This window comes from Trachinotus anak, unplaced genomic scaffold (assembly GCF_046630095.1).
Source record: "Trachinotus anak isolate AG129_WGS33_773 ecotype Australia unplaced genomic scaffold, CSIRO_AGI_Tana_v1 ptg000019l, whole genome shotgun sequence".
Classification (NCBI taxonomy): Eukaryota; Metazoa; Chordata; class Actinopteri; order Carangiformes; family Carangidae; genus Trachinotus; species Trachinotus anak.
In genome coordinates this window covers 25,015,217-25,042,154 of record NW_027273870.1, presented here as the reverse complement: position 1 = coordinate 25,042,154, position 26,938 = coordinate 25,015,217, and the positions used below count along the sequence as shown (strand labels likewise).

The following is a 26,938-nucleotide window of genomic DNA, read 5'->3' as shown; positions in this document are numbered from 1 at the left end:
GCGTTCACAGCATTGCCAAACAAAACCAATAGCAGCCTACTGAGAATACTGTAGTCCATAAACTAACCTACCATTTGAACATCAGCATGATCCTGAACATTACTTTGCCTGAGAACAGGAGAATGTTGAAAAAAAATTCCAGGACATTTTACTTTTTCTTTCTCTCTCATGTTCCATGTGTTTTCCATGATGTTTTCCAGGTTTTCCAGGACATATGAGAACCCTATTTATGTGGGTGGTTGGTATTTGTAAAATATAGTTAATCTACAATTAGGAATAACATTATTAACAATAGTAGTTTATGTGCTAGTTTTATAGTCAAGGTATAAGTTGACCATGGAGTAATAGAATACGAACTAGAAATCTTACCCTCTGAAGCTCATCTTGAAGTCAGAACTTCAGATTAATTTCAGCTTCATATGTTAAATAAACACGAGGAGTAAAAACCATGGACTGTATATAAAAATGGACGTAGACTCTGGGTCTGAAAAATGAAGCCAACGCAGAAGTGCCTTAAACCTGCATTGTATCTAATGAGCATCAGGGGGCGACTCCACTGGATGCGAAAAGGAGTCTGATTGTATTGAAGTCTATGGGAAAATGTCTCTACTTCTCACTTGATTTATTATCTCAGTTAACATTTTCCTAACAAGTTTATGATCTCAATCTCTAGTTTCAAGTCTTCTTCAATACAACATGATGTTCATTTTTTAAATTCTGGTCCCATTTAGAGGAAAATAGATGATAAAGCAGGGAGCGATGCATTAGGGCGTGGCTACTGTGTGATTGGCAGGCGGCTTGGTGGTCTTTGGTTTTCAAAAAATAAAATCAGCAGGTTCCCACTGTCAGACAACAATAATCAAAAGTAATTTACCCCGTTTGAGATTTAGTTTAGACTTATTCAGTCCTGGAGTAACTTTCATCTCCCTTAAGGAAACTGCTTGAGTGACTTCAATAATATTTCTGAGAAAACCAGTATGAATTTAGTTTAATAGGCTACTTTAGTATAAAAGTGAAGAAGCGATGTAATGTAGTGTTTGTTGTTCGGGGACTCACCAGGCAGCTCCTGGCATTGTCAAACAGAGCAGTACGTTTGTAGCTGAGGGTGGAAGAGAAGACAGAGAAGTCTGCATCTGCCAGCTGTTCGAAGTATGACCTGCAGCTGGCCTGTGGCACCAGAGAGTAACTGCATAGAGACAGAGAAAGAGTCAGTCACGCAAAACGTCACCGTGACAAAACCTTCAGTCCAACACAAATACATCTGAACTCACCTATAGTACAGCAGCATGTCAGGAGGATACAGGTCGAAGGTGGTGGCATCTGAGTCGTCTTTAATGTAGTTGTACATGCAGGTCAGCTGTGGGAGAGATCAGCAGGAAGTCAGAATCTCTGCTTTACTGTGGCTACAGGAAGTGATTTGTAGGTGAAAAGATTCAGAAGAGAAACTTTAAAGTTACACAACCTCTCTTGTTTCAAAAGCACTTTAATGAAAATATTAAGAGTGTCAGTGAGGTCCAGGCTTCACATGTAGTCTTTGAAGTGCATTTGAAACAAAGATATACATGTATGTTATTGTTTTATATGTTGTTTCATATTTCAGTCAAATTTAGCCTGGTTGTAACTTAAATATGCAGATATTCTTTTTTTTTTTTTTCTAATTTATTTATTTTTTTTATTATTTTGAGTTTGTCTGTTCACTCTCTTTCTTCCTTTGACCTATATGGCAGAGTTTACATTTAGAAGATAACATGAGCCAGAGCCTTTCAAATGGCTATTGGTATTTGTAGTCCTCTGAAACCTAACCTTAATGTCATCATCTAAAAATCTAATGATTAACACTATGAGGATTTTCTTTTTGTCCCCATAAGGAAGAAGTATCCCCATAATGTGACAGATTTTGGTTCCCAGAACATGAGTGATACCTGGACCACAAACACACACACACACACACACACACACCTTCTCCCAGTCTCTCTCACCTGAGTCTCCACCAGTTTGACCCTGGCCCTGCCTTTCCTCCGACAGGCTTTGATCAGCCTCTTGACCTGCACTACTTGAATAGTCCTCACTCCGGTGCAGGTGAACCCTTGTAGCACAGAGGACGACAAACTACAAACACACACACACACACACAAAGAGCATGTTATGTACCACTTGCGGTCCACTTGCAGGTCATCTTCTGACTGAAACATCTTTGAAACTCACTTGTTTGGACTCCCCAGCGCTGTGGTTGCACTTTCCACAGCTATCACATTAAAGAACAACTCAGCCTAAAGGGAAAAAGAAGACATGTAATGACATACAGCAGGTGTGCAGAGTACAAAAGTGCGTGTCTCTCTGTTGCCGCGCCTACCTGCTGCCGTTTCCATTTCTTCTTGTTGAGTTTTTTGTAAACATCGTTGTTATTTGAGAAGCCCAGCAGCAGAGCTCGAGGGATCTCAGTGGCCATTTCATCTGGAACGTTCTGTATGATCGTGCTGCTGTTGCTATTCACTGATATGATCTGGAATAGGAGAGTTAAATCACTTTGTCAAACTCCTGTAGAAATCAGGCTTACCAGTGTTTCCAGAATCAGGTTCAATAGAGACACAGAACAGACAAAACAAGTAAACTTCTGTTCACAAGTCATGCTGGATCGGGCATCTTGCAAACAGCTGTAGCCTTGGCTTTTTTACACCCACACATAAAAAAATATAGGTTTAGTAAGAATGGTGCAAAAAACTAAAAAACTACCAGTGACCAGCGTTCCTGAGGGAAATCACTTGTAAATCACACATTTCAAAGGAAACACTGACAGAAAAGCCACAACCAGGCACATCACAACCACATCTACCATTGGTGTGCAGAGAGCACCACCTGTTTGCAAGTACATGAGTATCCCAGTTTTGACTCTTATTCTGGTTTTGATCATATTTGGGATATGGTGTTTACATGAAACATGAGAAACTTGGTTATTCATATCCCTGTATGCAGATCAAAACAATATCTGATCATCTGATTTCTCAGCCACTCTGTTCTTTAGCAGCAGGAGAGTTCAGAAACCTGGATGAGGTGTTTAAATGCCACAGCATCCTGGTTTCTATCAGAGTTCTCCAGGTAGCATATCCTGGTTTCTTTTAACCTAAGGTCTTATCCAGGTTTCCTAAAACCTGGATTTTTAAGTTTCTCACTTTTTTCCACCATTCCTTCCCTGAATCAAGGGTCTGAAGAGAGATGATGTCAGTGTTGTATAAATTGGAAGATCTTCTGGGGCAAATTTGAAGAAATGATTTGAGAGATGTAACTGCCTTACCTGAGTGACAAACATCTGCTGGACGATCTGTGGAGCTGACATCAAGTGCAGCAGGAATGAAGGATTATTAGATACATTAATAAGCTGGGAGCCACTGATGCCGCTGAACACTGTTGAAGGAACACCAACAACAAGAGAGCCCAGCATGAGCAGTGATGACGTGCTGTTGATCTGGTGAGAGGAGAGGAGAACATCACCACTGAGATAACTTTACTCCAGCTTGTGTGCCCTCATAAACAACCTTTGCATCTTAAATCGCATCAGAATTCAGTAAAATGTACAGTGACAGACAGACAAAGAGACATCAGCTACCTGCAGGACCCCTGAAGACATCAGAGACTGGATAATGGCCCTGGCCTGACCTTCATTCCAGCCCATCACACTGCTGAGAATGCTTATGGCAGTAAAAAGGTCCTCAGGCTTTATTGTCTTGATCTGGCCTGTGGACAAGCCGGAGCTTTCGGTGCCAAGGGCAGAAATGGCTGTGGCGTCAATGTCGTCACCAAGGTTACCTGCCAAAGCTGCAGAAATCTACAATGTCCAAAGAAAAAAAAAACATCAGTCAGTTTTGGAGTGAAAAGACTCATTCCTGGAGCAGTACCCTATACAGGTACAATGTGGAACCACACAATTCATACTTTGAGTTATATATCCTGCACTACCAAAATGTTTTTACCAAACATATGATATGATCGAAGCTAAGCTAAATGGACTGCGTGGAGAGATTGTTTTTCTTTTTTCCAACCAGGACAACCAGGACATGATCCATCACCAGCTTCCCACCAGTGATCACCAAGCCAAAACAATGGCTGCCCTGTCTTTCTGTTTAGTTTTTTCTGAATGAATAAATATCAAAACATTGACCTAGGAAGAAATGTCATCAGTACGAAATTTCCACTTGATACACAACAGCAGTACTCTGATAATGCTTTGAAGTTGAGAAAAACCCCGTGTGACCACTAGCTTCCGATTACCAATAATCAATGACAGAAGAATGCTACTGCCTCTGGAGTTTATAGGACAAATTTGTACCTTGACTTTTTAACATAAAAACAACTTTATACCATTGTCAGATACATATTTTATGACATTTTCTGTTGCTCATCTCTCTTTCAGGTTGTAGTTACATTAATTAAGTGTCAATCAAACTGTGGTGCTTCTGTCTTCTGAGAAAATAAAAGGTGATCACAGATCTTTGGGTTTTAGTTTTTTATGTTCAATGGCGAACACATGATTAAAAATAGGACGTGAGCAGATTCATACTCGTTATTTGATATTGTGTTTGAAATGCAATCAAATGCCACGAAAAAACCACTAAATGTAATAATGAGCACAAACCTAATTTTTAACACACTACTTAATTATGAAGCTGCTGATTCTAATCTAATAAATTGAGTAATGTACAGTATTGATATGTATTTATTTATTATTTATTTATTTAATTGGAGCTAATTTCAGAAAGTTCTGTCCCTCTCTTATTGCTAAAAAAATGTGGTGAGAGAAAAAGGTTTGATAAGAGATTTGTTAGAATCAGGGCTCAGCAAATCCAAGTGTTTTATCGACTGGAAAGACACCAATGGAAGTGGTTATCGAGACCCAAGTCCCTGTAGCTACTGTTTCACCTGGATTGGAATCTGATGACTGTGAAGGCCACAACATATTCATCACTTTTATACTCATCAAACCATGCAGTGACCTCTTTCTTCCCTGTATGGAAGCATTTTTTTCTACTTATTCTTACAGATTTTTCCTTGTTACTAGAAAACTGTTCTGCTAATGCATGTTTGCTTTGTGTGTTTTTATTACCTGCGGGTCCAGGTCTGTACAGAGAGTGGTCAGGTTGTGTAGCACTATCATACTTTCCGTCGCAGTCAGCTGGCTGAATGCTGGACCAGGAGCGATGCACCGAAACACCAGAGGCAGACTGCAGAGAGGGAGAAGAACTGATTTAGGATAAAACACATTTGGAGGGTAAAACACGTTTCATGGGTTTCGACTCACAGCAAGGGATTGAAGTTGCTGTCCTGCTGATAAACAAGCTCAGTGTAGTAGTTGGTGAGGTTGAGAGGTAAGGTGGAGTGGTTGAAGAGGGCGAGATTCAGAGGGTTCACTGTGAACACCTGGATGACCTGCAGGGCGGAGGGAGGGCTGTGAGCACTGAGAAGTGAGTCTGTACATCATTTATCCAGTCGCCAACACATATTTCTTGATTAATTTCAACCCCACCTGAGTTGCAGTTTAAGAATGAGTCCAGTACCTGTGCTGATCCAAACATCTGAAGATCCGCCAGAGTGAGGAAAGGCATGAAAGGGCCGATGTACTCAGCAAACCAGGCTGTAGAGTTTAGCTCTGGGTCACTGGGACTGTAACACCGTGGCGCCGTTGCTACGATGACAAGTTATGAATATTAAATTATAATTGGAGAATTTATTATGACCAGAGAGATAAATAAAGAATAAATAGTATAGTTATGCTGATTGAGACTCTTTTCAGCATGTGAATTTCTCAAAATTTTACGACTGCTTCTCCTACATGCTGCCACTTATCCTGTATTCAACACTGTATGCCACCAAATCTGATATTATTGGGAAAATAATTGATAACTATATCAGGGTATCAGGGCATTCATCCTGTACTTGTCACAACAGAGGAGCTCTGTGTTCCTCTGAAGACTGACCTGAGGTGAGGTAGGCCCTGATGCTGTCGAACACATCTGACCTCGCAAAGTCTGCAGCAGTGTAGTTGTATCCACCAAGAACTGAGACACTGAAACAAAAACATAATGAAATCAGATCAAGTGAGATGAAAACAACTAAAATAGAGGAGTCAAGAAGGTTTATCATCCTATACATCTTCATATAAAAAAAAGGCAAATATGTACCCACAGGCCTCTGGGACCCCAGAGTAGAGTGTATTATATGGACATGTACATAATGTATAGGAGTTATAACGAGAGAGACTTGAATCATAAGAAAAATAATTAATGCACAGAGGGACGTGTATGTGCATATGGATGAATTCTTATTATTTGTTATTGGTGCTTTTTACTGTTTTTGCCTGGAGGAGCTGGATGGGAGGGTTGGTGTGGTTGGGGATGAGGGAATATTATGATGTGGATCAGGCTGTCATGTGTTTTTTTTTTATTTTATAATTATATGACTTTCTTTTTCACAAACTGAGCAGAGCATACGTACAACTTTTGGAAGGCCAGACAGGTGGCATTGTGTGTGCTGTTGGGGCTGATCAGATTCTTTGTGAGGAAGACCAAGTAGTTGTGGAGGCGTCGGTCAAACCAAGCGTTGACCTCTGACCTCGTGGAGCTGCTGAGAGCCATGGGCCAGACGCAAGGCAGCGTGGGCCGCCTCACCGCCGTGGGGAGAGACTCCTGTTGTGAATATACACAGTGATGTGATTATATCATCACAATGTGTTTGCATTCCTTTGTGCGTTCGTGGGTGTGGTACATACGGTCTCCAAGAACGTTGGCGTGGAGTTGTAGCTGTTGTAGAGCTCACAGAGCTGCGCATCATTGTCGACAACGTCAGGACGACGGAGGAAATCCCCAAGATCCGATAGAGACATGGAGTTCACCAACTACAGGAACAGCAAAGACAAAATAAATCTCTCATTCCTTCTCGTTTGTCGTCTAAATTTCTCCTCATGCCTTTTTTAATTCTGGACACAAACCTGAGGCATTCTGTCGTGAGGCATGAGTAACAGGAAGGTGGTCAGGTTGGGGAACTGGAATCCCATGAATGTACGCTCCAGGAAACCGTAGAAACTGTGGTTGTTGTTGTCGCCATAGCAGCGGAGAGGTGTTGTACCTAGAGTAAGAGTGAACAAGGGCAGCTGAGTAAATGTGGTAAATTTTCTAAACAAAATGCATTTGTTTGCTGTGCACCGGTATCAATGGTTTTAAATAGAAATGGTTCATTGTACAGTAAATGTACAAAAGTATACAAACAAAAGCTTTAGTGTCATTTTGTTTGAAACTCTGAACAATACAGAGCAATACTGTATATCAGACCGAGGACGAGTTAGGAAAGTATCCATATCATTCATACTTAAATTAAAGTTATAGCGACTTGCAGTTACATTACTCTCCCCTGTCCTGCACTTCAAAGTGCACTTTGCAGTTTTCAGACACCTATATATCTGACAGGAGTTTGAATATACAAAGGTAATCTCTACATCTCCTGTAAAGAAGATGAAGTAGCCTGTGAATGTAAATTAAAGGTCAACTGTGGAGGTTTTTTTTCTGAACAAACCAAGTTCTGTTTAGGTTCAGTGTGTGTGTCCTTGTCCTTGTTTACCACTCAAAGTGTGACACCACTAGCAGGAAAGTTCACTGTGTTAAGTGGACACAAACAAAACTGGGGCCGACTTATGAAAACTGTGCTCCATAACTCAGCTAGTGGTCAGAAATTCCTCAGGATACCTTTGAACATCAACCCCCTCTCTTAGAACAGTCATGCAATTCCTGCAAATGGAATAATCATCCTGACGACTTATTCTGTTTGTAGAAGTGGTGTGATAACAGTAATTCATTATGTCCTGTAAACTGTTACCTCTCAGAGTCTGAATGATGTGGTTGTGGATTTCTTTCTTTACATCTTCACTGAGGGATGAGATTGTTGCGTTTAGGTCCTCTATTCTGAAAAATAAATAAATAAATAAAAAAACAAGGCATCAACAATTTTTGTTTCATTTGACGTTTGACATCTGTAGGGAATTCCATAGGGGCAACTTTAGAGATGAGCTACTGCACATTACATTTCCTAGGACCAAAAGGGATCTGGGTTTAAAATAAATTTGATTACACGTACCCCTGCAGCTCGATACTGCAGTTCCTTCCTGTCAGTATTGCGAAGAATGGTGCAACATGGAGTGGTGACAGGTTGACCAGCAGGGGGCGCAGTCGGTTGTGAAGCCACAGCGACACAGCCGAGTCGCTCACTGAGTGATCTGAGAGGTTTGCACGATCAAACACGACTTGTAACATGGCTGACCTCACCGGAGAGGGGAACATGTTTTCATGTCCCTGCAGAAAAAGAGGGGAGACAAAGTAAGGATGAGGAAATGCAACCACACAGAGAGAGAAACCCTCAGGATGCATCATGTATTTTTCAACTTTCAAGAAACAGAATTTTATAAACCACCAATATACTTATAACCATCGCAGGAAATGTGTGACGTTGATGATGTATGATGTGTCTATCTTAGATAAGCAGAAAACCACAATTTTACTTGATTTTTCTGACTTGAATTTAATTTCCTGGTACCAACAACTCACCATGATGGCAGGTGAGAAGTCATCAAAGAAGGCAGCGAGTCTTCGGCTGGGGACGTGCTTCATCACCATGTTAACCTGGGCAGTAGAGGTGAGCTGGCCAGGTGTGGCGGACACCTCTGCTAGCTGCCTGACGGACAGCTGTGGCAATGCTTCCATCTGCATGTACATAAACACACACATGCATAGACAGTCAAAACAAGACAACGAGACAAAAATAAACAATTACAAGCAGAATCAGATTTATTTGTCACTTCCATAATATCCACTCTGCATAGATGAGCGTGAGATATCATTCTCCACTGGTCGAGGGGGGATGATAGAAGGAAACAGAGACATCATTTGTCATATGTGTAGTGCAGTAGCTCAGGCGCTCCTATATGTTAAAGTGCTGAGTGTATTTTAAAGTGCTGATGCAATCCTGGCACAACAATCATAATCAAAAAAAAAAAAAAGGGAGACACAATGCAGCAAAAATTACAGCTGTGAAGTTGGGGTAGAGCATCTGAAGGTCATGGAAGGACACGAGGACAGAGAAACCTCCCAGGTTCTTCTGCAGCCACTCTCCACTGTTGTTAGTGTGTGCGCTGCAGCTGGGGTCTGAACCACAGAAACACACAGAACAAACACAGATTCACTCCTCTGAAGGAAACATCTATCTACCACTGTTTACTTCATGCATCATGTACAAGACACCTTGCACACCGTGGTATATTTTTAATGTGATGTAGTGGAGAATATTAGTTCTGGTGGTATCTCAGGAAAAGATGTTTATCACAGCAGTGATCCCCACAACTACCACATGGTCCTCGGAAGATGAATCGTAATGACTTTGGTGATCTCCTACCCTGAGATCTGCAGAAACTGCTCATTTAAATCAGGATTTAAAACATTACTGTCTGCTGCAGCTTACCAGTAAATCACATACATTACATTCTTTTTAAGCTTGTGCATTTACTTGTTTTAATGTCTTTAATCACTGCAGCACAAATGATAAACTAAGTTTCCTACCTGATTTTATGCAGTCTTGATGTGACTTCTCTAAATATCTTTATTTTTATTTATTCAATTTTACATGTGATGTGTGTATAAAGTGAAATCCCCATTTTTCATCCATTCAACAGTTTTATTTGGTGGTGTAATGAGTGTCACAGACTCAAGAACCACATTTAAGACATTTACTCATTTTGCTTTCATACCTAAACTCCATCACCCTGTAATGTGCACTCATACCTGCAGTGTTGTTCCTGGTAAGGAAAACCTTCATGAAGTGTGTGTAAACCATCATCTGCTTGGCTAGCGTCATGTTTGGCTGGACACGACTCAAAATCTGGACACTGTGTTCAAAAAATGAGTGGATGTGTTTAATGCAGAGTGTGACAACAATTTTGACATCACAAGTGACAGAATCAGGAGAAGGTGTAAGAGGCTGCTGTGATAAATGTCGTGTTTCTTACATGTGTTGGTAGCTGCTGCAGTTCAGTCCCTTTGTGGTGAGACATGACAGGAAGTCGGGGGACACAGCAGGCAGGAATGGGCGGAGCCGGTGGTTGAACCACAGCTGGATGATGGCAGGATTGTTGAAGCTGAACATGCTGAAGGTGTCCAATCGGATTTCTCGTATGGAGTCCAGAACCACTGACAAAGCAGGATTTCTGGGGTCCAGAGTCTACAAGAAAGATTTAAAAAGACATCCAGGGTCTAGTTCAGGTCCATACAAACCCAATCTGATCATTTCTGATATTTTAACGACTTCACACAGGTTTAGTGACACAGAGAGCAAAAGTGATGCAGCTGCAGCATGCTAACGCCTCACACTACAGAAAAAGAGAGCTGCTGATTTGTACCCTGTTGGCTAGAAGATCCAGAGCTTCATCGAGCACATGAGAGGCTTTGGAGAGGACGAGCTTCCAGACAGGTCTGGACCCGCTGGAGTTGGAGGAGCGATTACACATCAGCATCACTGCCAGATCCTCTGCTGTTAACGCTGACAGCTGTGTGATGACAGAGCAGAATGACAACAAGTGAGAAAATACACTGACTGTTTCTCACAGTGGTAGTTTTAGGACTGCCCGCTGAGCTTAGATGTTTGGTTTTTTTTTGTCTTACTGAGGCGCAGGCAAATTCCTCAACGGCAAAGTCACAGAAACGTCCCTTCATCTTCCCGCTGTTGAGGTGGAGCTGCAGCGATGTGCTGTGGTGTGAAAATGAAAGAGCAGCTTAAAAGTTTGTTGACATTATATTTGGCACAAAGTGTCCAACCCAAGATAAGATTCCAGAGAGTGTTTTATAAATCCCACCTGTTCACTCCAACACAAATGTCAGTTTCTGTGAAAAACAGCAGTAAATTAATCAATAAATAAATTAATCAATTGTTGATTATCCACATTAAAATATTAAATTACTTAAAAAATGTACTTTTTAAGAAGTGAGACAACTCACCATTTGTCATGGTAACGTTGCACTAGGGGGCACAAAAGAATACGATTAAGATCATAAAACCAATATGACACAATATGAACTATATTCAGAACAATATTCTAAAAATACCAAAATCACATTTAATTACCTTTCCACTGTATATGATGCAACCTATAATAAAAAAAAAGACACAGGCAAATGCAAATTACTTTTACTGATATAGTTGAAAAAATGAAATGAAATTTACATTCTAAAATGCATTTAAATGATAAGTTTACATTATGGGAAGACAAAGACGTGTTCATGATGAGGGAAGATGGAAACCTTAGATACTGCACAGAATCAGCTGTTTCCACTTAAAGTCACTTGAATAATTATTTTAAAGCGCAGCCTTTGATACTAGAGATCATACTGGACCATACACTGTGTGTCTGCTGAGAAAATTACCAGGTAAAAAGCATGTACACTAAGAATAAAGAGACTGTGGATTCCCCATAGGTAGTGAGGGTCAGGAATCCGATATCGACAGTGAAAAGAGCCACCTCTTTTCAGTGACAGTCATAGGTTTTTTTATTTTTTATTACCCAGTTCAACTTAATATTGTGATTGTACTCTGTTGAAGTGAAGCCAGCAGGAACAAGGGGTCAGATTTCAGGACATTACTCATTTCACATCAGTTCTTCCCGATAAATGATAGGAAAGAACCAGTTGGACTACTGTTGGTATTATGGTTATACTTTCATTTAATCCCTTGTTTATAATTTGTGTTTTCAACCTGTTACACCCCCTCTAACCTGGCAGCCAGTCAGTCTTTACAAATGTTTGCTGTGCAATCAAACAATGTTGAACCCCACAGTACTTTATTTTATGATCGAATGGTTATCACAAAATTTACCACATACCAAATGATTAAGGTGAATTTAGGGGGAAATGTGTTTCAATTATGCAAAAGGCATCTGGAACATTTCCATTTATTGACTGGTGCAGCCATGAGAAACATGAAACCTTGTATTTTCTTGTATTTTTTTTCAGATGTTGTTTTTTTTAAGTTGGATTTTCCGGACTGTGCTTCTCACCTGGTGGTATGTGCTTGGATAAGTCCATCTTGGTGTAAGTGATGTTTGAAACTATGTCAAGAGGAACTTCAGCCATGGCCAGGTCCAGTCTGGCAAACCTGGAACACCAAACATATGTGGAATTAACATCTCAACGTAATAATCAAAATGATTATTTATATATAATGCGAAAAAAAGCTCATGAACCTACAGTGTTTTGTAAGATGAACAGGAAACGTTTCCCTTGAAATACAGAAAACAAAGATAAACAATTTGAACAAGAAAAGCAAAGTGAAAATTCTGAATGAAGAGGAAGAGCTTTATTATTTTTACCTGTGGAACAACCCTGACGAGGTGGAACAGGAACTCCGAAAATTTCTTCTGCTCAGGAGGCTCGGTCAGGTAATCAAACAGCGTATTGATGATGACGTCTCTATCTGGGAGGGTAGGAAGAGTCAACACCAGCAGCTCTGCACTCTGCTTTGGAGTCAGGAGTCGTAGGACCTCCAGCTAAAAGAGGTAAAGGAAGGAGAAAAAAAGTTCACCACTGCTGACAAAGTAATAACAGCACTGGCTAATTCTTTTAATCCCTTGTTGTTTGCAAAACTGAAATCTCACCGGGTTGAAGCGTGGGTTGAGAAGCAGCAGCTCTCTGAGAGACAAAAACACTGAAAATGGACCCAGGTTCTTCCTCAGCCACTCTGCACTGCCTGTGGAGCCATTCACACAGCCCGGACCTGGAGCAAGTCATGGACATAAAGAGACATCTGTAAATGCTAACACATTTTTTATTTTTTTTTCATTTTAAAAACCATCCAAGCTCAGTCACAGCATTGTGGTCATTCAGAAAGTGCAGCAAGTACCTGAGTGAGGTTGTGACAGGAAACGCAGGACGAAATCCTTAAAGACCACATGCTGCTGTCTTAGGGTCATGTTTTCAAACTGGTGGATAAATACCTGCAGTCTGACAATAACACAGACAGAAGGTGAAATTAAGATGGTTTAATCCAGAGGTTGGTCAACTGCTGGATGGAAGAAAAATGGAGACGTGTCTGCTATTCTTCGATCCTTACATATACAAAATGAAATAAACATTGGCCTAAAACACTGTAAACTAAAATTTTATAGTGTTCAATTAAACCCCAGACTCACCTGAAAGGCTCAGAATAACAATATCTGTCTTAATTTGTTCGGCTTCTGTCAATCTGAACTTTATTAGCAGCAGCTGGACATTAGCCTGTTAGCATAATAACTTTAAAGGGGGTGTCTGTAAGTTTTCTGTGCCGCTGAATGTGTTTACGAGGAGCGGGGAGGAGCGGCTACAGTTAGTTGCTATCAGAAAGTGAAAAAACAGGCCGGGGCTAGCTGGTTAGCAGCTATTAGTTATGGGGAAAATGCAGTTAGATGTGATAGGCCAGGCAGAAAGGCAGCGGTATTGAAAAAGGTGTCAGTTCTTTGTTGGTTGGACTATTTGGATACACCCACTAGTGCAAAGTGAGGTCACCACAGAAGATGTATGCTGTTTTCCAGCAAGTCTGAAGACACACATATGGTATCTTTAACATAACAACATGCTTCGAAATAGCATGTTAACATGAAAACAATTCACCATTTATATGGGGTTCAGTGGAATCCTCATCTCTTAAGCCAGTAAACTAGATATGGACATGAAGTGTAAAAAAGCGGTATATCCATGTTATTGTGAAAGAAGGGCTATAAGTCTGTGCACAGTCTGAGGCAGTTACACTTACATTTGCTGGTACGACTGACAGCTGAGGTTCCTGCGGGTCAGACAGTGCAGAAACCTTCCTGATGTAAACGGCAGGAACGCTCTGAGGCGCCCGGAGAACCACTTCCTGATCTCACTGCTGCTCATCAGCTGCTCATCAGTCAGCATTGACACTCTGATCTCTCCAATCACATCCAAAACCTCCATCGCCGAAGGACCAACCATAGGCATAGACTGTGGGTGAGGTCAATGGACTGAATCACTATCATTTCAGTTACCCGGAGATGTACACTCCCTCAGTCTTCTTCAAACTGATTAGTACTTTTTGGACATTTGGGGTTTAAAAAGCTACTGACCGTGTTAGCCAGGATGTCCAGAGCTGGGTCCAAGATATAGGAGAGTTTAGTGAGCAGCATCTTCCACAGCACTTTGGAGCGGCTGCTGTTTCCAGGCAGGTTACACTTCAGGAGAGACACCAGCTGATTGGCCGTGAAGTTCTCCAGCTGTATGTGCAACAGAATAAGTGATCATTTAGCTATTTAGGCAGCAAGTTGCATAAACAATACTCTCAGAATGCATCCTATGCAGTATTTTTGTCATTCCAAGCTGACTTTGACCCACCTGAGCACATGCATATTTCTCCAAGGTAAAATTACAGGGGACATCCATAGAGGCCGATGTGTTAAAGTGAGACTGTAGGTCAGAGCTGTAAATACATGTAAATTAGCAAATAGTCATTTGTACAGAGACTGTTACAGCAGTTTTGATGATTCTGGATATAAAGTATAAAAAAATGAATACCTGTCAACTCCTTTGCAGATGTTTGTCCCTGTCAAACAGCACCAAAAGAAAAACATTAAATGACTCTAAAAACACGTAATATAGTGAAAAGTAAAATGAGACTTAAGCTTGATGTCTATCAAAGAGCTCTTACCATTGAAGAGGGTTACTGGGCACTGTGAAGGACAGATTGAATACATTTTAAGTTAAATACTGACAGATTTATCTCAAAAATTCAGTCAAGGGCTACAAAATACAGCTAAAATAGATTAATTGGAAAAATAAGTTGAGGCTGATTTAAAGAAATCTCACCGTGATGTTCTCTGGCACACAAGCTGTTCAAATGCAAACAGAAAATATTCAGTCAACTCATATGTTGAGTACGTGAGTAAATTGCATAAGCTTGTATTTATGGTCAGAATATTTTTTTTTTTTTTCTTTGTGTGTGTGAGAAAGAGAGACTGACCTTCTGGTGCAATGCTCATCAGTTCATCTATGCCAGCCCAGGTGAGTGGCTCAATGTCCGTGGGCAGAGATGGTATGGCGCCATACAGTCGCACAAAACTGATATAAATAAATAACAAAAACAAACATTTAACAAGAATTTAAACAGCTCATAGCACCATCATCAGAGCTACACAAACTTTGACGTTGTTATTTAAAAAGTAGAAAATGGTCTGTGTTGAGGAAAAATCCTGGAACCACATCAAAAATAAATAAATCATTTAAATAAAAAAAACTTAATCTTCTTGGCTAACTCTACCAAATTTAATTGAAATCTTCTTGAGATACAGCGCCAGCTAACACACACATAGATAAACATAATTATAAGTGATAATAATGTAATTTATGCAGTGGTTCCCAAGTTTTTTTACGCTATTGAATGATTTGATTAGCTAAGTAATATAACCAAGCTTACTCTGTTAACAAAAACAGAAATCCCTGCCTCTTTATTTCACACCTCCATTCATTTTTCAGATAATTAATCATCTCATGAATTATGTCAGAATTGTGATATAGGTGTTTGCTTTGTAGGAACTGACTTTTAAAATAAATAAATAAATAAATAAATAAAGTTGAATTGAATTGAATGTAAAAGTAAATGTTCTGGCCACCACTATAAACACTAAAAAGACCAAAATCGACCACTCAAAGTGCTTTATAATGGAAGCTGCATTCATGACATGAAGACTGAAGAAAGTGGGAATTGAACTTCTGATTAGTGCTGTACCTCCTGAGCTTCAGCTGCTCCTATCAGTTTGCCTATCAGGTGCAACTAATAACATTAACGATGGTTCAGCTCCAGCAATTACTGCAAAGTAGCAGTTAGTGATATTTTTGGTTACACCGGTCGACATGTGCTGTGAAATACGTATGCTGGGCTAATGTGGCTGCTGTTAATTAACAACAAAGATCAGTAATAAAACCATCTGAAAGTACTCACATGTGTTTGTAGACATCACAGGGTGGACTGACCTGAGAAAATACATATTAATTTACAATTAAACATAAAGGCCAGTTAAAAATTTGCTGAAAAATGATCATATCAAAGCTATTACCTTCATGGCGAGCTTAACCAGGTAGTGAAGGACCTCTGGTAGTTTTTCAGGGGACCTCATCAGGAAGTCAAACACTCGGTTGATAACAACGTCTTTCTCTGGAGGAGTAGGAAGAGGCAGCAACAGCATCTCTGCTATTTGTTTTGGAGACAAGAGGTGAAGAACCTCCAGCTGGACAGGAGACAAGACAGGAGAGGATACTTAAAGCGTCAGTTTAGATGAAGTATTACAGCACGTTCAGGTTTTCCAGACTTACTCCAGAGAAGCCGGGGTTCAGCTTGTAGAAGTCCGTGACAGCGGCGAATCTTGAGAAGAAGCCAAAGTTTTTTTGTAGCCACTCTGCACTGTGATTGGCTGAGGAGAGACACTGAGGGTCTGAAACATATGCACAGAAATTAACCACATGCATTAAACCTCATCTTTACATTATTATTCTGTTCGTGATAAACAGGAAGCAAAAGTCTGAAGTAACTAAGCACATTTACTCAAATACTGCACTACAAATTAGGTACTTGTACTTTACTTGTGTATTTCATGCAGCACTTCATGCTACTTTCCACTTTTTACACCACTACATTTATTTGAAAGCTGAAGTTACTAGCTTCTACTTTATCAGACTTTACATACAAATCATATGATCAGCTTTTAAAATACAGTACATCATTACAGATTAAACTTCACAAAAAAGATGTAAAATAGTTCAAATTGGCTCCAACTCAATGAACTAAAACAGTAAATCGCTGCTTAGTGATAATCAGAAAAACAGAAAAAACAAAAAACAAGAGTAACACGATCCTAACGATAACCTAATAATATCAGAAATCCACTTAAATTAGCCTTTTTTTTTTTAGCATTTAATACTTTAAATACTATTCTGAATTTAATGCTACTACTCCATATTACCATTGTAATAATATCTAGGTCATTTATACTGTAAGTCCTTCTACAATTGGCCAGAATGTGATGTTAAGATTTTGATGTAGTTACAGGATAAACATGTTTCAGATTGTGGTGAATATTGCAACTGAAAAAAAAAGACAAAATTTTTGCTTCTCTGTACTTCCATACAACTGCTATCAGTTTGCTTACCAGTGGTGTTGTGATGCAACAGGAAGCGGAAGATGAAGTGCTCATAGATGTTTCGACTGTACATTGGATCAGCATCCATCATCATCATGCCTCTGCTGAGAGCTGCGACACTGCACATAACAAGACAAAGACAAAATGAAGATAACAACACCAAACCGTGTATGTGTGAAGAAAAAGAAATCCTCTCAAACCTGTGAACTCACATGGTTTGGTAAACGGGGCAGGAGAAGTTCTTGGTGCTGAGGCAGGAGAGGAGGGCTGGGGGTACGTTAGGCAGGAGGGGCATCAGCTTGACCTGGAACCAGAGCTTGATGAAGTTCGGGTCCTGCAGGTGTTCCTGGGTCAGAGACGGAGAGTCCGCCTCTCCAAAGATCTGCTGAAAGTCGGACGCCACCTCTTTGAAGTTCTACAGGAGGAACACAGGAGGGAGACGGCACTGATTTTAAAATGTGTAGTAAAATGAGTGAGCAAACAAACACACATAAAGCATGAGACATTGTTTACCATAAGTTTTATGGTGGAGGTTTTGTGTGTCTATAATCGTCTACAGAGGTGGAAGGATTCTTAATACATTGGTTTAGCCTTAAAAACCTTTCTTTTAAAAATTTTACTCAAACATTTTTCTCATGCTAGTAGTTTAAATGAACATTTTGTGACATAAAAAACACAAAAAATCAGAGACATTGGATTTGAATCTGCTGTTATTCCCAAAGGATCTGATGCTTAATCTGCTGACACTTTAAGTATGATCCATTGAGAAACACATAGATACTCACGGCTGTGGACAGCTCCGTGATCAGTGAGTTCAGACGCTCTGTCAGCTCTACGATCAGTCTCATGATTGTCGCCTCGGACATTGTCAGGTTGGTACGAGCAGCGCAATGCAAAACATGGGCCACGTTTTCTACTGCATTAGTCAGCTGGTAACAAAAAAGAAAAACATTTTATAAGCAGAGTTTTGGCTGCTAGGAAAAGTTCATGTAAAAGTAAAAAAAATTCAAAACCTTCAAACTTGATTAATGTTAAAAAGATAAATAAATAAAATGATGCCTCACCCCACAACTGCTCTTATCAAGGGTGATGCTACAGACATCCTGGATTTCAGTTTCATTGTCGTTACCATAGTCCAGATAGCTGCACAGAAACGAGACACAAACATGGATTCAAAAGACATTATAATAAACCATCAGTAAACATACAGATTGACCTGGTGTGGGCTGAGTGGACCGATGTGCTTACTTAAAGCTGCATTGATGATTTTTGGCCACAAGTGGGCAGAAACTCCACAATGAGCTGATTACCCCACAGCCTGACATATTTTCACCTGATCAAGGTCTTGTATGGCTAACATAGCAAGGAAGAGCCTTTACACATCCAGCAGAAACATGTGCATTCATCTGTAGTTGTTTTTCTGGTCACCTGATGAGTCCAATATTCACTTTCCTTTTTACTTTTCCACCAACTCCTGCAAATATCTTTTTTGCTGCAAACAGCTGAATTTGACTCATCTAATTCTATTGTTTCCCATTTAGTTCTATCTCATATTGAAAAAATGCTAATCAAGTTGGTTAGCTTGACTTACAACAGTCGGTGGAAGGCGAGCTTGATGTTTTGATGCATCAGGGCCTCATCGCTCGGCAAGAACCTCCTTAACACCGGCACCACAACCTGTTGGTACCAGTCCTCCACATTGGTCACATCAAACTTTGGCATCTCTGGAGCGACAGATGTGTTTTGTGGCCGGTAAATGTCTGCCAGCTCAGCCAGAGTCCAGTTGAGCAGGAACTGAGTCAGAGTGGCGCTTCTTATTTCTGACACGTCTCTCTGGAGAAACACCGAACATCAGGAGTCACTACACTTGACAGGGTCACTGGAGTTTACATAAATCAGCAGGTCAGTTTATGTGGTATGTGTGCATGTGTATGTAATGTATTGTGTGTGGGGGGGCTTTTACCTCTTGTGTGAAGGACACAAAGTTGTGAACGAAGCTCCCAATGGGTCTGAAAGCTGTCATGAACCCATTTACAACCTGTAAGTGAGACACAAGGAGTGACTAAAATTGCTATTTTAGCTGGAAATGAAAAGATCTTAACTTCTTAAACCTGTAATGGTTTACGAGGATTTCTTGTCTTGTGTTATGAATTACACAGGAATTTACTAAAACATCAATTTAGGATTTTATAGCCTCAAAGACCTGGCAGTATCCATAGATGCATGCTAGTACCTCTCTTAAGTTATTTGAAGGGCGTGGAGGATAGGTAGATGGAAATCCAGGGCTTGTCCAGTTGTGCCCCCCATCAGGGCTCATGGTGGGGGGAGGGCCAGAGCCCCCTGTTAACAAATTGTGGAAGACCAGGGTTAAGGTGCCATTGTCCAAACCTGAAACCCCAGGCATCATCAGCAGCTCGGCCTTCTGTGCTGGAGACAACAGGTGAAGAACGTGCAACTGTGGTGGAGAAATAAACAAGAGACCAGAATTAGAGAGAGAAGGAGGATGGAGATGTGGAATAGCAATGATGTGTTTGCTTTAAGTGCCTAGTTAAGTTTAATTCACCATTTGTTCCAAAGTGAACAGATCTATGAAGTGTCTCTAGCACTAAAACTCTCCCCGCTCTGTTGCTGTGGGGTTGTAAATCCTATAGATCTTGAAGAAAAATCAAGTTAACTCACTCCACTAAAGACCATGTTGAGTGTTGAAAAGTCCTTCATTCGGGCCATGGCTCTGAACGCACCAAAATTCTTCATCAGCCACTCCTCACTGCTCTCCCCTGGGCTCACACAACCTGCACACAATTTTGTGAATTTTGCATAGTCCTAAAGATTTAGTCATTATTGTGCTGCACGAACGCTACTGTGAACTCAACTAATCTGCCATGAGGGGTTTGGTCACATTTGTTTGCAAGAAAACAGAATAAGTAAAATTCAGTAAAAGACAGCACCACCTATTAGTTATCTATAAGTCACTTTACCTTTAAACTTGTAACTCCTTGCAGATCTTTTGTAGGTGTTGACTATCTTACATAAAGCGCCTTGACTCCTAAATGCACTGTGCAATAACTCTTTATTTTTGATGTCACCTGCACACGTCAACTATGAATGATTCAACAAAATTTCATGACATTCTGCCAATATTTAGCGCTACAGCAACATTAGGTTAATGGCCATAAGTTAGTGGTTGTGAGTTAGAGACAAGCATTTTGCACAATTAACATTAAAAAAAAGGATCAAGCAGTTCTTCATGACTCATGGCCACAATCTTTCACATTTATCAGACAATCTGATGAATGTGATCTGATGATCACTATGCACTTTTTGATTTAGATCTGAAAACAGACACGTATAAATGAAATGACAATCATACACACACGCACTACACCAATATACTCTTTAGCATTTTCATACTTAAATTAAATGTATTCAGAATTTTTACATTTTAATTTTAATCCTGCATATTTCCTTTTGTAATCCTTATTTTTGCTCTAATTGTAATTCTTGTTCTTTTTCCCTTATGTCAAAGCACATACTAAATGGGCATGTAACAAAATAAAAGCCTTTGAATCTCAAATTTTTCTGAGCGTTTTCTGTTTTTCAAATAACAAGATTAAAGGAATGTGCAGCCTCAGTGGAAGTAGCCTCTTTGTAAATAATTTCCTTTTCCTGAATTTAGATTTATTAGCATAAAAACTTTACCAGCCACTCTGTCTCCAGACAGGAAGGGGTACATAAAGAATGTGTAGATCCACTTTTGTCTGACTGGATCCATCTCAGAATAATAGTGACTGAGCTCCCTCACCCTGTAAGAAAAGAGAGGATGGTGAGAAGACGTTGTGGTCACCAAAACACACTGGTAGATAGAGACAGAAATAGACGTACACAGTCTGGTAGGTGGAGCAGCTGAAGTTCTTGGTGCTGAGGCAGGACAGGAAGTTTTTGGTGATGGATTTAAGCAGCGGTTTAATCTTGACCTCCAGCCACATCTGGACCAGGGCTTCATTCTGAAGGGGGTCCACATCAGACTTCAAGTCCAGTGCCCCCTGCAGGCTGAGAATTGGCACTCCTGTCATGCTGGACCTCTGTGGTGGTGGTGGTGGTAGAGGTGGTGATGGGGGGATGTAAAAAGGAAAAACCATTATGTGGGGTACACAGACAGCTGATTCTTTTTATGTTATGTGGATAAATGCATGTCCTTGATACACTAATAAAACAAGTAGACAAATACACTCAACATTTAACCTTCACAATAGTCTTTCCAGTCGCTGCTGACTGTCACTCCATGAGAAAAAAAAGAGCATTACACCACCAACAGGTCAGGTTGGAATCTGTGGCAACATTCCTCCTCTTGCACGTCTACTTTCACATTCCTGTGCTATAGTGTTAACCTTCAGCCGTACCATGAAGGTGTACACATCCATCGTCGCCTCAAGCATGTCTTTCAGCCTCCGCATGTGGTCTCTCCCTGTGTCTGTCGATGGTAATCCCACGCACTGGAGGAAGTGCGACGTTGAATCTGGGACCTTGGAATGAGTGGGAAACTTGAGCAATGAGTAAACTATTTGAGATAGAAAAAAAACAACACCAAATCCTACTTAAGAGGGTGATTATGCAGCTTCTGACAAGAATCATGGATTTTTTCTTCTCATTAAAAAAACTAAACATTTACAGACAACAGGGGAAATGCTCATAACCATTGAGCTGATAATCAGTTCATAATATTTGGGATTGTAGTGTACTATTTATACCAGTAAGTTTCCATGAGCCAGGGCTCATGGCCTGGCTGATTGTCTGACTGTGTAGTTGATTCATCTAGATTTGTTTCATTTAAAATACATTTTGCTGCGTCAGACTGAGACTTAGCTCCATGTTAGCAGCACTTTTATTTGGCCCATTGTGAGTCAAGGAGTCTGCAGCTGAGGTTACCCTTCTTATATAAACACATACAGACAATATCCATGAACATGTACAAATCCAGCACAAATCTGGCAACTTAGCATGCTCCTCTTTTACCATACAGTTTTGATTATCTGGTTATACATACAGTTCCCAAGGAGCAAATCTGAATCACAATGAAAGGCCACTATATTTGTCTAATAAATTCAATCATTAATATAGAGAGGAATTAAAGCACATACTGTATATCTATATATAAGAACATAAATGTGGTTAGTGAACCAATTAATTAATAACCTTGTTAAGCTAGCTAGCCATACTCAGCATATTAGCCAGCTAATTTAGCATAGTAATTATTTTGCAACAACATAAGTTGCAAAATTCAGACAGACAATAAAACAAGACAAACCTAAAATAATCACTCCTTGTTACAGAATTTGACACTGTGACTTGTCACTGCCAAGGTCACTGCAGGGAAAGCACAGGTGTGATTCATAATATCAATGAGGGCTGACATCTATTTAGCTTTACCCTTACCAGGGTAGTCCTGTTTTCCATTCAGGCTCAGTGACATGTCCCAGCGATACACTGAAACTGTGACATGTCAGCAGTCTATAGCACAAGTGTCCGGTGTCTTCGTAACTCTGTTAGTTCACATACCACATGTGGATGTGAAAACACTAAGAATGGAGCCTGTCAGACTGTGACAGCTTTAAAGCTAACCGTTTATCTTCTCATCATACCGTAAGACATGCTGGTGCATTGGTCATGAAAACTGCAAAATCATTGTGCACAGTGTCACAGTGACAACATCACAGCCAAAGACGACAAACAAGTTGCAGCAACACCAACAGTCTTGACAACTGTCAACGTGACCAAGCCTCCCCACACTGGTATTCACCGTAGGCGGGTCTGTTGTTTGGTGCTTGTGTTATGCAGTCGACAACTATGAAGTAGGCTACTGGGTGTCTTGATAAACTGTGATTGGATTGTATTTTATCAAGTGCAATAACTGAAGAGCAAACTGATCTTGATGCTGCTGGTATGTGATTTGGGCGGTTTTGTGACTGTGCATATGAATTATTCCAAGAATCCTCAGACACTGTAGTCACAAGCAAAATGTGACTTTAAGGTGTTATGGAGGCTACTATTCTGGTCCTTTCTTTTTTATCACATTGAATGACTCAGTCTAATGCTGCTATTAAAGAGCTCTTGTTGTCATTTGCCCCTGACCAGAGACTTTGGAGTTGCTGCCAACTACATACAGTATCCTTCTTAATTTCCTCACACAGTCTGATAAATTCCAACTTCAAATATTCTGCTGTAAAATAATGATAAATCCTGAAGCTGCTCATGTGAAACTGAACGTGAGTAGATTGAATGCCAGAGGCAAATCCAACAAAAACAAACACCAGACAACTTTGTCTTATCTTATCATTTGTTGTTTTGAAAACAATATGAGGAATACAGAAGTCTTCAACTGAGAGATTAAATCAGAACATGACGTTAATACCTGCAGCTTTGGGAGGGATTTCATTATGATCATAAATCCAGATTTGTCAACAAATACATGCACAACTTGCAATTTTGAAATGTTTTTGGGGGCAGAGTTCTGTTCTCCTGCACAATAACGTTCAGTACTTTGGTGTGTGATGGCTTCACTCACCTGACCACAGGTTTCTCTTGTAGTGCAGGTTTCATTTCTTTAGATTTCCATTGGTGAAGCAACAACACGAGCATGAAAAGATAAAAGACGTCATTGGACATTTTATTTAGAACATGGTGTAATCTTTGTAAGTGGGAGAGAAAATTGAATGCACCACTGGCTTTGTACCAAAAATGTTGTGGTGTGTGTGGTTTTCCATCTCAACCTTCTGATCTTACCTTTGTGTACTTGATGCCCCTGTTAGAAGAAGACAAAGGTCATTGTTAGAGCTGACACTAGAATCTGACGGACTTCAGCTAGATTTGGACAGACAGTATTTAGGAGAAATACAGAAAGACTAACACATAATTAATTAATTTTGGTCTTTTCATTGGATTTGTCAACACCATCTTTAAGCTGTAAACAATAAGGCTGCCCATGTTGTGTAGTTTTGTTATTATCCACAAAGTCAGTGAAAGGAAGAAAACCAACAATTCATTAGTTCATGTCTCAATACTTTCTAATTTCCCTGGCTGGTGTCTATCAATTGAAAACCCATTCATCCTGCTGAAGATGTAAAAAATGGGTCACACACACATTGGTAAATTTTTTAAAAAGCTAAATAATTTCTTATTGCAGCTGGCCACTGTGGTTTACAGGAAATGTTACTCAAACAGGAGTAAAAAGAGCAGTTGTTGGGGACTATTTTCAGTGGTGGCTTAATTATTTGTTTCTTTTAAAGGTCCCATATTTTACACCTTTCCTGTGTTTTATTTGAAGTTTTGATATCCATAAGATATTTGTGGTTTGTAGTTTTACATGTCTCAATGTCTCCAATGGCTCCACTAACAACAGGTTAGCGAGCCAATCATAATAGAGAGAGGCTCAGAGTCTCTCTTCTGATTGGCTTACTGAGTAATCAAATCAAAATATAGCAGATTTCAAGTAAAACAGAGAAACAGAATCCTGTTTCCCGGGAAGTGTGCATTTCTTTGTGGACTGAGCACTTTGATACTTTCACAGTATTAATATAGCATGTAAAGCATATAATAACATTTATAATAAAAAAGACATGGAAATCTCACCATCTACAATATGGGACCTTTAATAGTTTTTGTACAAAATTGGAGCTCTATGGCACTGAGCGAGAACTAGCAGGCAACCAGTATCAGACATTAGCTGCACAGACAATGTTAAGTAGGATGAAGTCACTGGTGACTTAGATTTTTCCTTTATGACTGTACACATTAGAGAAAAGACACTAAATCTGATCTTACCCAAGCAGCTCCCCAGTAGGTAAACCAGTAGGAATAGGTAGCGTGATCTCATGATGTGACAAGTCTCATGGGATGAGAGGGCTTTGTGGTGCAAATCACTGGGGAGGGAATCAGAGGAAGCAGGTGACACGGTCAGCCTCTACACCAACAAGCACTACAAGGGGCAGGTGGATCAGCAATCTGAATTACAGACATTTTCAAGGCATGTAAAGCAATTAAATCGCATATTTCTCTGTTTCTTAATTTTAAGGTAAACTTGACGATATACCAAGAATATTCAATCACCAATAAACTTAGTATTAGAAAAGTGAGTACAGTATAAAATAACTGATGTTGTGTAATCATTTTTAAAAAGGTGGACCTCTTTCTGCTACTTGAAATCCTGACAAAGTTTAATGTGTTACATAAATAAGCTTTCTTTTTTTTCCTTTTTTTAAAACACATTTTTAGTCCATTGTTGTCCCGTCGCTGTCATCGTTGCACTTTGTGCATTAAAGCTCAGAGCCTGTTTGGCAGTTCACAGCAGATAGGAATCAGGGTGTGGCTGTTAGATAGTTTACAGTCAGCTGACCTTTAACATAGCGGTACAAAAGATGAAGATGAGACAATTGATGCTTCAGAAAGAAGCATTCTGTCTTTCGGAAAGAATGACGAAACCCTAAACCTTTCACCTCCAAACATTGAACACAAAGCCAACAAGCACATGACAATGGTTGAAAAGAAAAATCCACAAACAGTGGCGAGGGCAAATTGAACTCATTTCACAATAGTCCTGGCAAAGCACTCGCAACAGTTAGCGTCCTGATTTTTTACTGATCTGTCGATATTATCTGGAACTGTGAAAGACACAGTGTTTCAAGGACAGGGAGTTCAAGGTGAAAAGTCAAGAACACATCCCATTGTATAGCAGATGTTAGGTCACATCCTCACATCTCTCTGCTTCAATCATGGTAAAGTGATAACAAATAATGCACTGACTTATCTTTCTTTCTCATGCACACACACACACACACACACATGCACACACACACACACACACACACACACAAACAAACAAACACTTGTTTTTGTCACTTAGGATGACATTGCATAGACTTATAGTTTTCTGAACTGACTTTAACCTTAATCATAACCACAACACGTCAAACCCAAACCAAAATCTAACAGATCCAATCCTAAAGTGATATCGGTGCAAGAGATCGAGAACTAGATCCAGTTAAAATGAGGCTTCAGCGTTGTGAGTTAGTCAAATCAAGTGGGTATTGTCCAAAGTTATGGTCTCTCAGACTAGAATTACTATAGGAGGGAATCAGTTCATAGCCTTTATGGAGTGGAGGAATCATGACAGTAACTAATAAGTCTCTCAACACATAAAGGGGTCCTCAGACAAAAATCATGGCGTGTATTAAGCAGTGAATCTTTTTTGTGGCAGGTTTTAGTCATTAAACATCAGAAGATCATCAGAGTACATTTTTTTGCAATACAAGAGAAATGATGTTCTTGTATTACAAATGTTTTACCGCTGAAAAGATATTGTGGTGTCTTCAAACTAAGTAACTAACTACACACAAACACATGCTCACACTGATGAATTCTCTCTCAACACTTTCACCCAAATGAATCTGTGCCATATATTGCAACATACCGTCAGCCCTTGCATTAGAATAAATATTTGGTTAAAGTTTAAGTGTTTGTTCAGGATCATTCAGTCTCCGCGCCCATTCGTAACTCTGGCAGGTGAAAGACAAACACTATTTAGATTATTTGTGACTAATTTGCTTTTACCAATACTGGAGCTTAACAGAAGTAGTGGGAAAATATTTTAAAATATTTGTCTTTTAAGGCTGGTTAAATGATGTCATCTGTATCCACACACATATTTCCTTTCCCATAAGTGGATTTTTGATTCTTATT

At 39.9% G+C, this 26,938-nt stretch overlaps 1 protein-coding gene across 1 annotated transcript in view; it reads right to left on the bottom strand.

Moving 5' to 3' along the window:
- The window catches only part of LOC139635898 (uncharacterized), a 33,143-nt gene that overhangs the window by 4,883 nt on the left and 1,322 nt on the right, over positions 1-26,938 (bottom strand). Inside the window, exons 2-55 of the mRNA XM_071503451.1 lie at positions 25,025-25,122; positions 23,987-24,005; positions 23,769-23,805; positions 21,607-21,729; positions 21,089-21,288; positions 20,906-21,009; positions 19,886-19,998; positions 19,440-19,661; positions 19,170-19,244; positions 18,798-19,039; positions 18,271-18,349; positions 17,992-18,135; positions 17,419-17,621; positions 17,216-17,325; positions 16,383-16,501; positions 16,127-16,297; positions 16,012-16,043; positions 15,034-15,131; positions 14,880-14,902; positions 14,722-14,743; positions 14,589-14,616; positions 14,409-14,493; positions 14,144-14,290; positions 13,810-14,021; positions 12,922-13,022; positions 12,677-12,795; positions 12,392-12,568; positions 12,270-12,301; positions 12,080-12,177; positions 11,152-11,174; positions 11,025-11,046; positions 10,883-10,910; positions 10,692-10,776; positions 10,430-10,576; positions 10,040-10,251; positions 9,816-9,919; positions 9,064-9,182; positions 8,586-8,741; positions 8,119-8,333; positions 7,861-7,946; positions 6,980-7,116; positions 6,761-6,886; positions 6,487-6,677; positions 5,970-6,058; positions 5,550-5,677; positions 5,294-5,421; positions 5,099-5,216; positions 3,605-3,823; positions 3,293-3,463; positions 2,354-2,503; positions 2,206-2,270; positions 1,980-2,109; positions 1,272-1,357; positions 1,057-1,186 (exon numbers count right to left, since the gene is read on the bottom strand). Of these exons, the coding sequence (XP_071359552.1) occupies positions 1,057-1,186; positions 1,272-1,357; positions 1,980-2,109; positions 2,206-2,270; positions 2,354-2,503; positions 3,293-3,463; positions 3,605-3,823; positions 5,099-5,216; positions 5,294-5,421; positions 5,550-5,677; positions 5,970-6,058; positions 6,487-6,677; positions 6,761-6,886; positions 6,980-7,116; positions 7,861-7,946; positions 8,119-8,333; positions 8,586-8,741; positions 9,064-9,182; positions 9,816-9,919; positions 10,040-10,251; positions 10,430-10,576; positions 10,692-10,776; positions 10,883-10,910; positions 11,025-11,046; positions 11,152-11,174; positions 12,080-12,177; positions 12,270-12,301; positions 12,392-12,568; positions 12,677-12,795; positions 12,922-13,022; positions 13,810-14,021; positions 14,144-14,290; positions 14,409-14,493; positions 14,589-14,616; positions 14,722-14,743; positions 14,880-14,902; positions 15,034-15,131; positions 16,012-16,043; positions 16,127-16,297; positions 16,383-16,501; positions 17,216-17,325; positions 17,419-17,621; positions 17,992-18,135; positions 18,271-18,349; positions 18,798-19,039; positions 19,170-19,244; positions 19,440-19,661; positions 19,886-19,998; positions 20,906-21,009; positions 21,089-21,288; positions 21,607-21,729; positions 23,769-23,805; positions 23,987-24,005; positions 25,025-25,076 (6,252 nt within the window). The 5' untranslated portion in view covers positions 25,077-25,122. The remainder of the gene's footprint in view (positions 1-1,056; positions 1,187-1,271; positions 1,358-1,979; positions 2,110-2,205; positions 2,271-2,353; positions 2,504-3,292; positions 3,464-3,604; positions 3,824-5,098; positions 5,217-5,293; positions 5,422-5,549; positions 5,678-5,969; positions 6,059-6,486; positions 6,678-6,760; positions 6,887-6,979; positions 7,117-7,860; positions 7,947-8,118; positions 8,334-8,585; positions 8,742-9,063; positions 9,183-9,815; positions 9,920-10,039; positions 10,252-10,429; positions 10,577-10,691; positions 10,777-10,882; positions 10,911-11,024; positions 11,047-11,151; positions 11,175-12,079; positions 12,178-12,269; positions 12,302-12,391; positions 12,569-12,676; positions 12,796-12,921; positions 13,023-13,809; positions 14,022-14,143; positions 14,291-14,408; positions 14,494-14,588; positions 14,617-14,721; positions 14,744-14,879; positions 14,903-15,033; positions 15,132-16,011; positions 16,044-16,126; positions 16,298-16,382; positions 16,502-17,215; positions 17,326-17,418; positions 17,622-17,991; positions 18,136-18,270; positions 18,350-18,797; positions 19,040-19,169; positions 19,245-19,439; positions 19,662-19,885; positions 19,999-20,905; positions 21,010-21,088; positions 21,289-21,606; positions 21,730-23,768; positions 23,806-23,986; positions 24,006-25,024; positions 25,123-26,938) is intronic.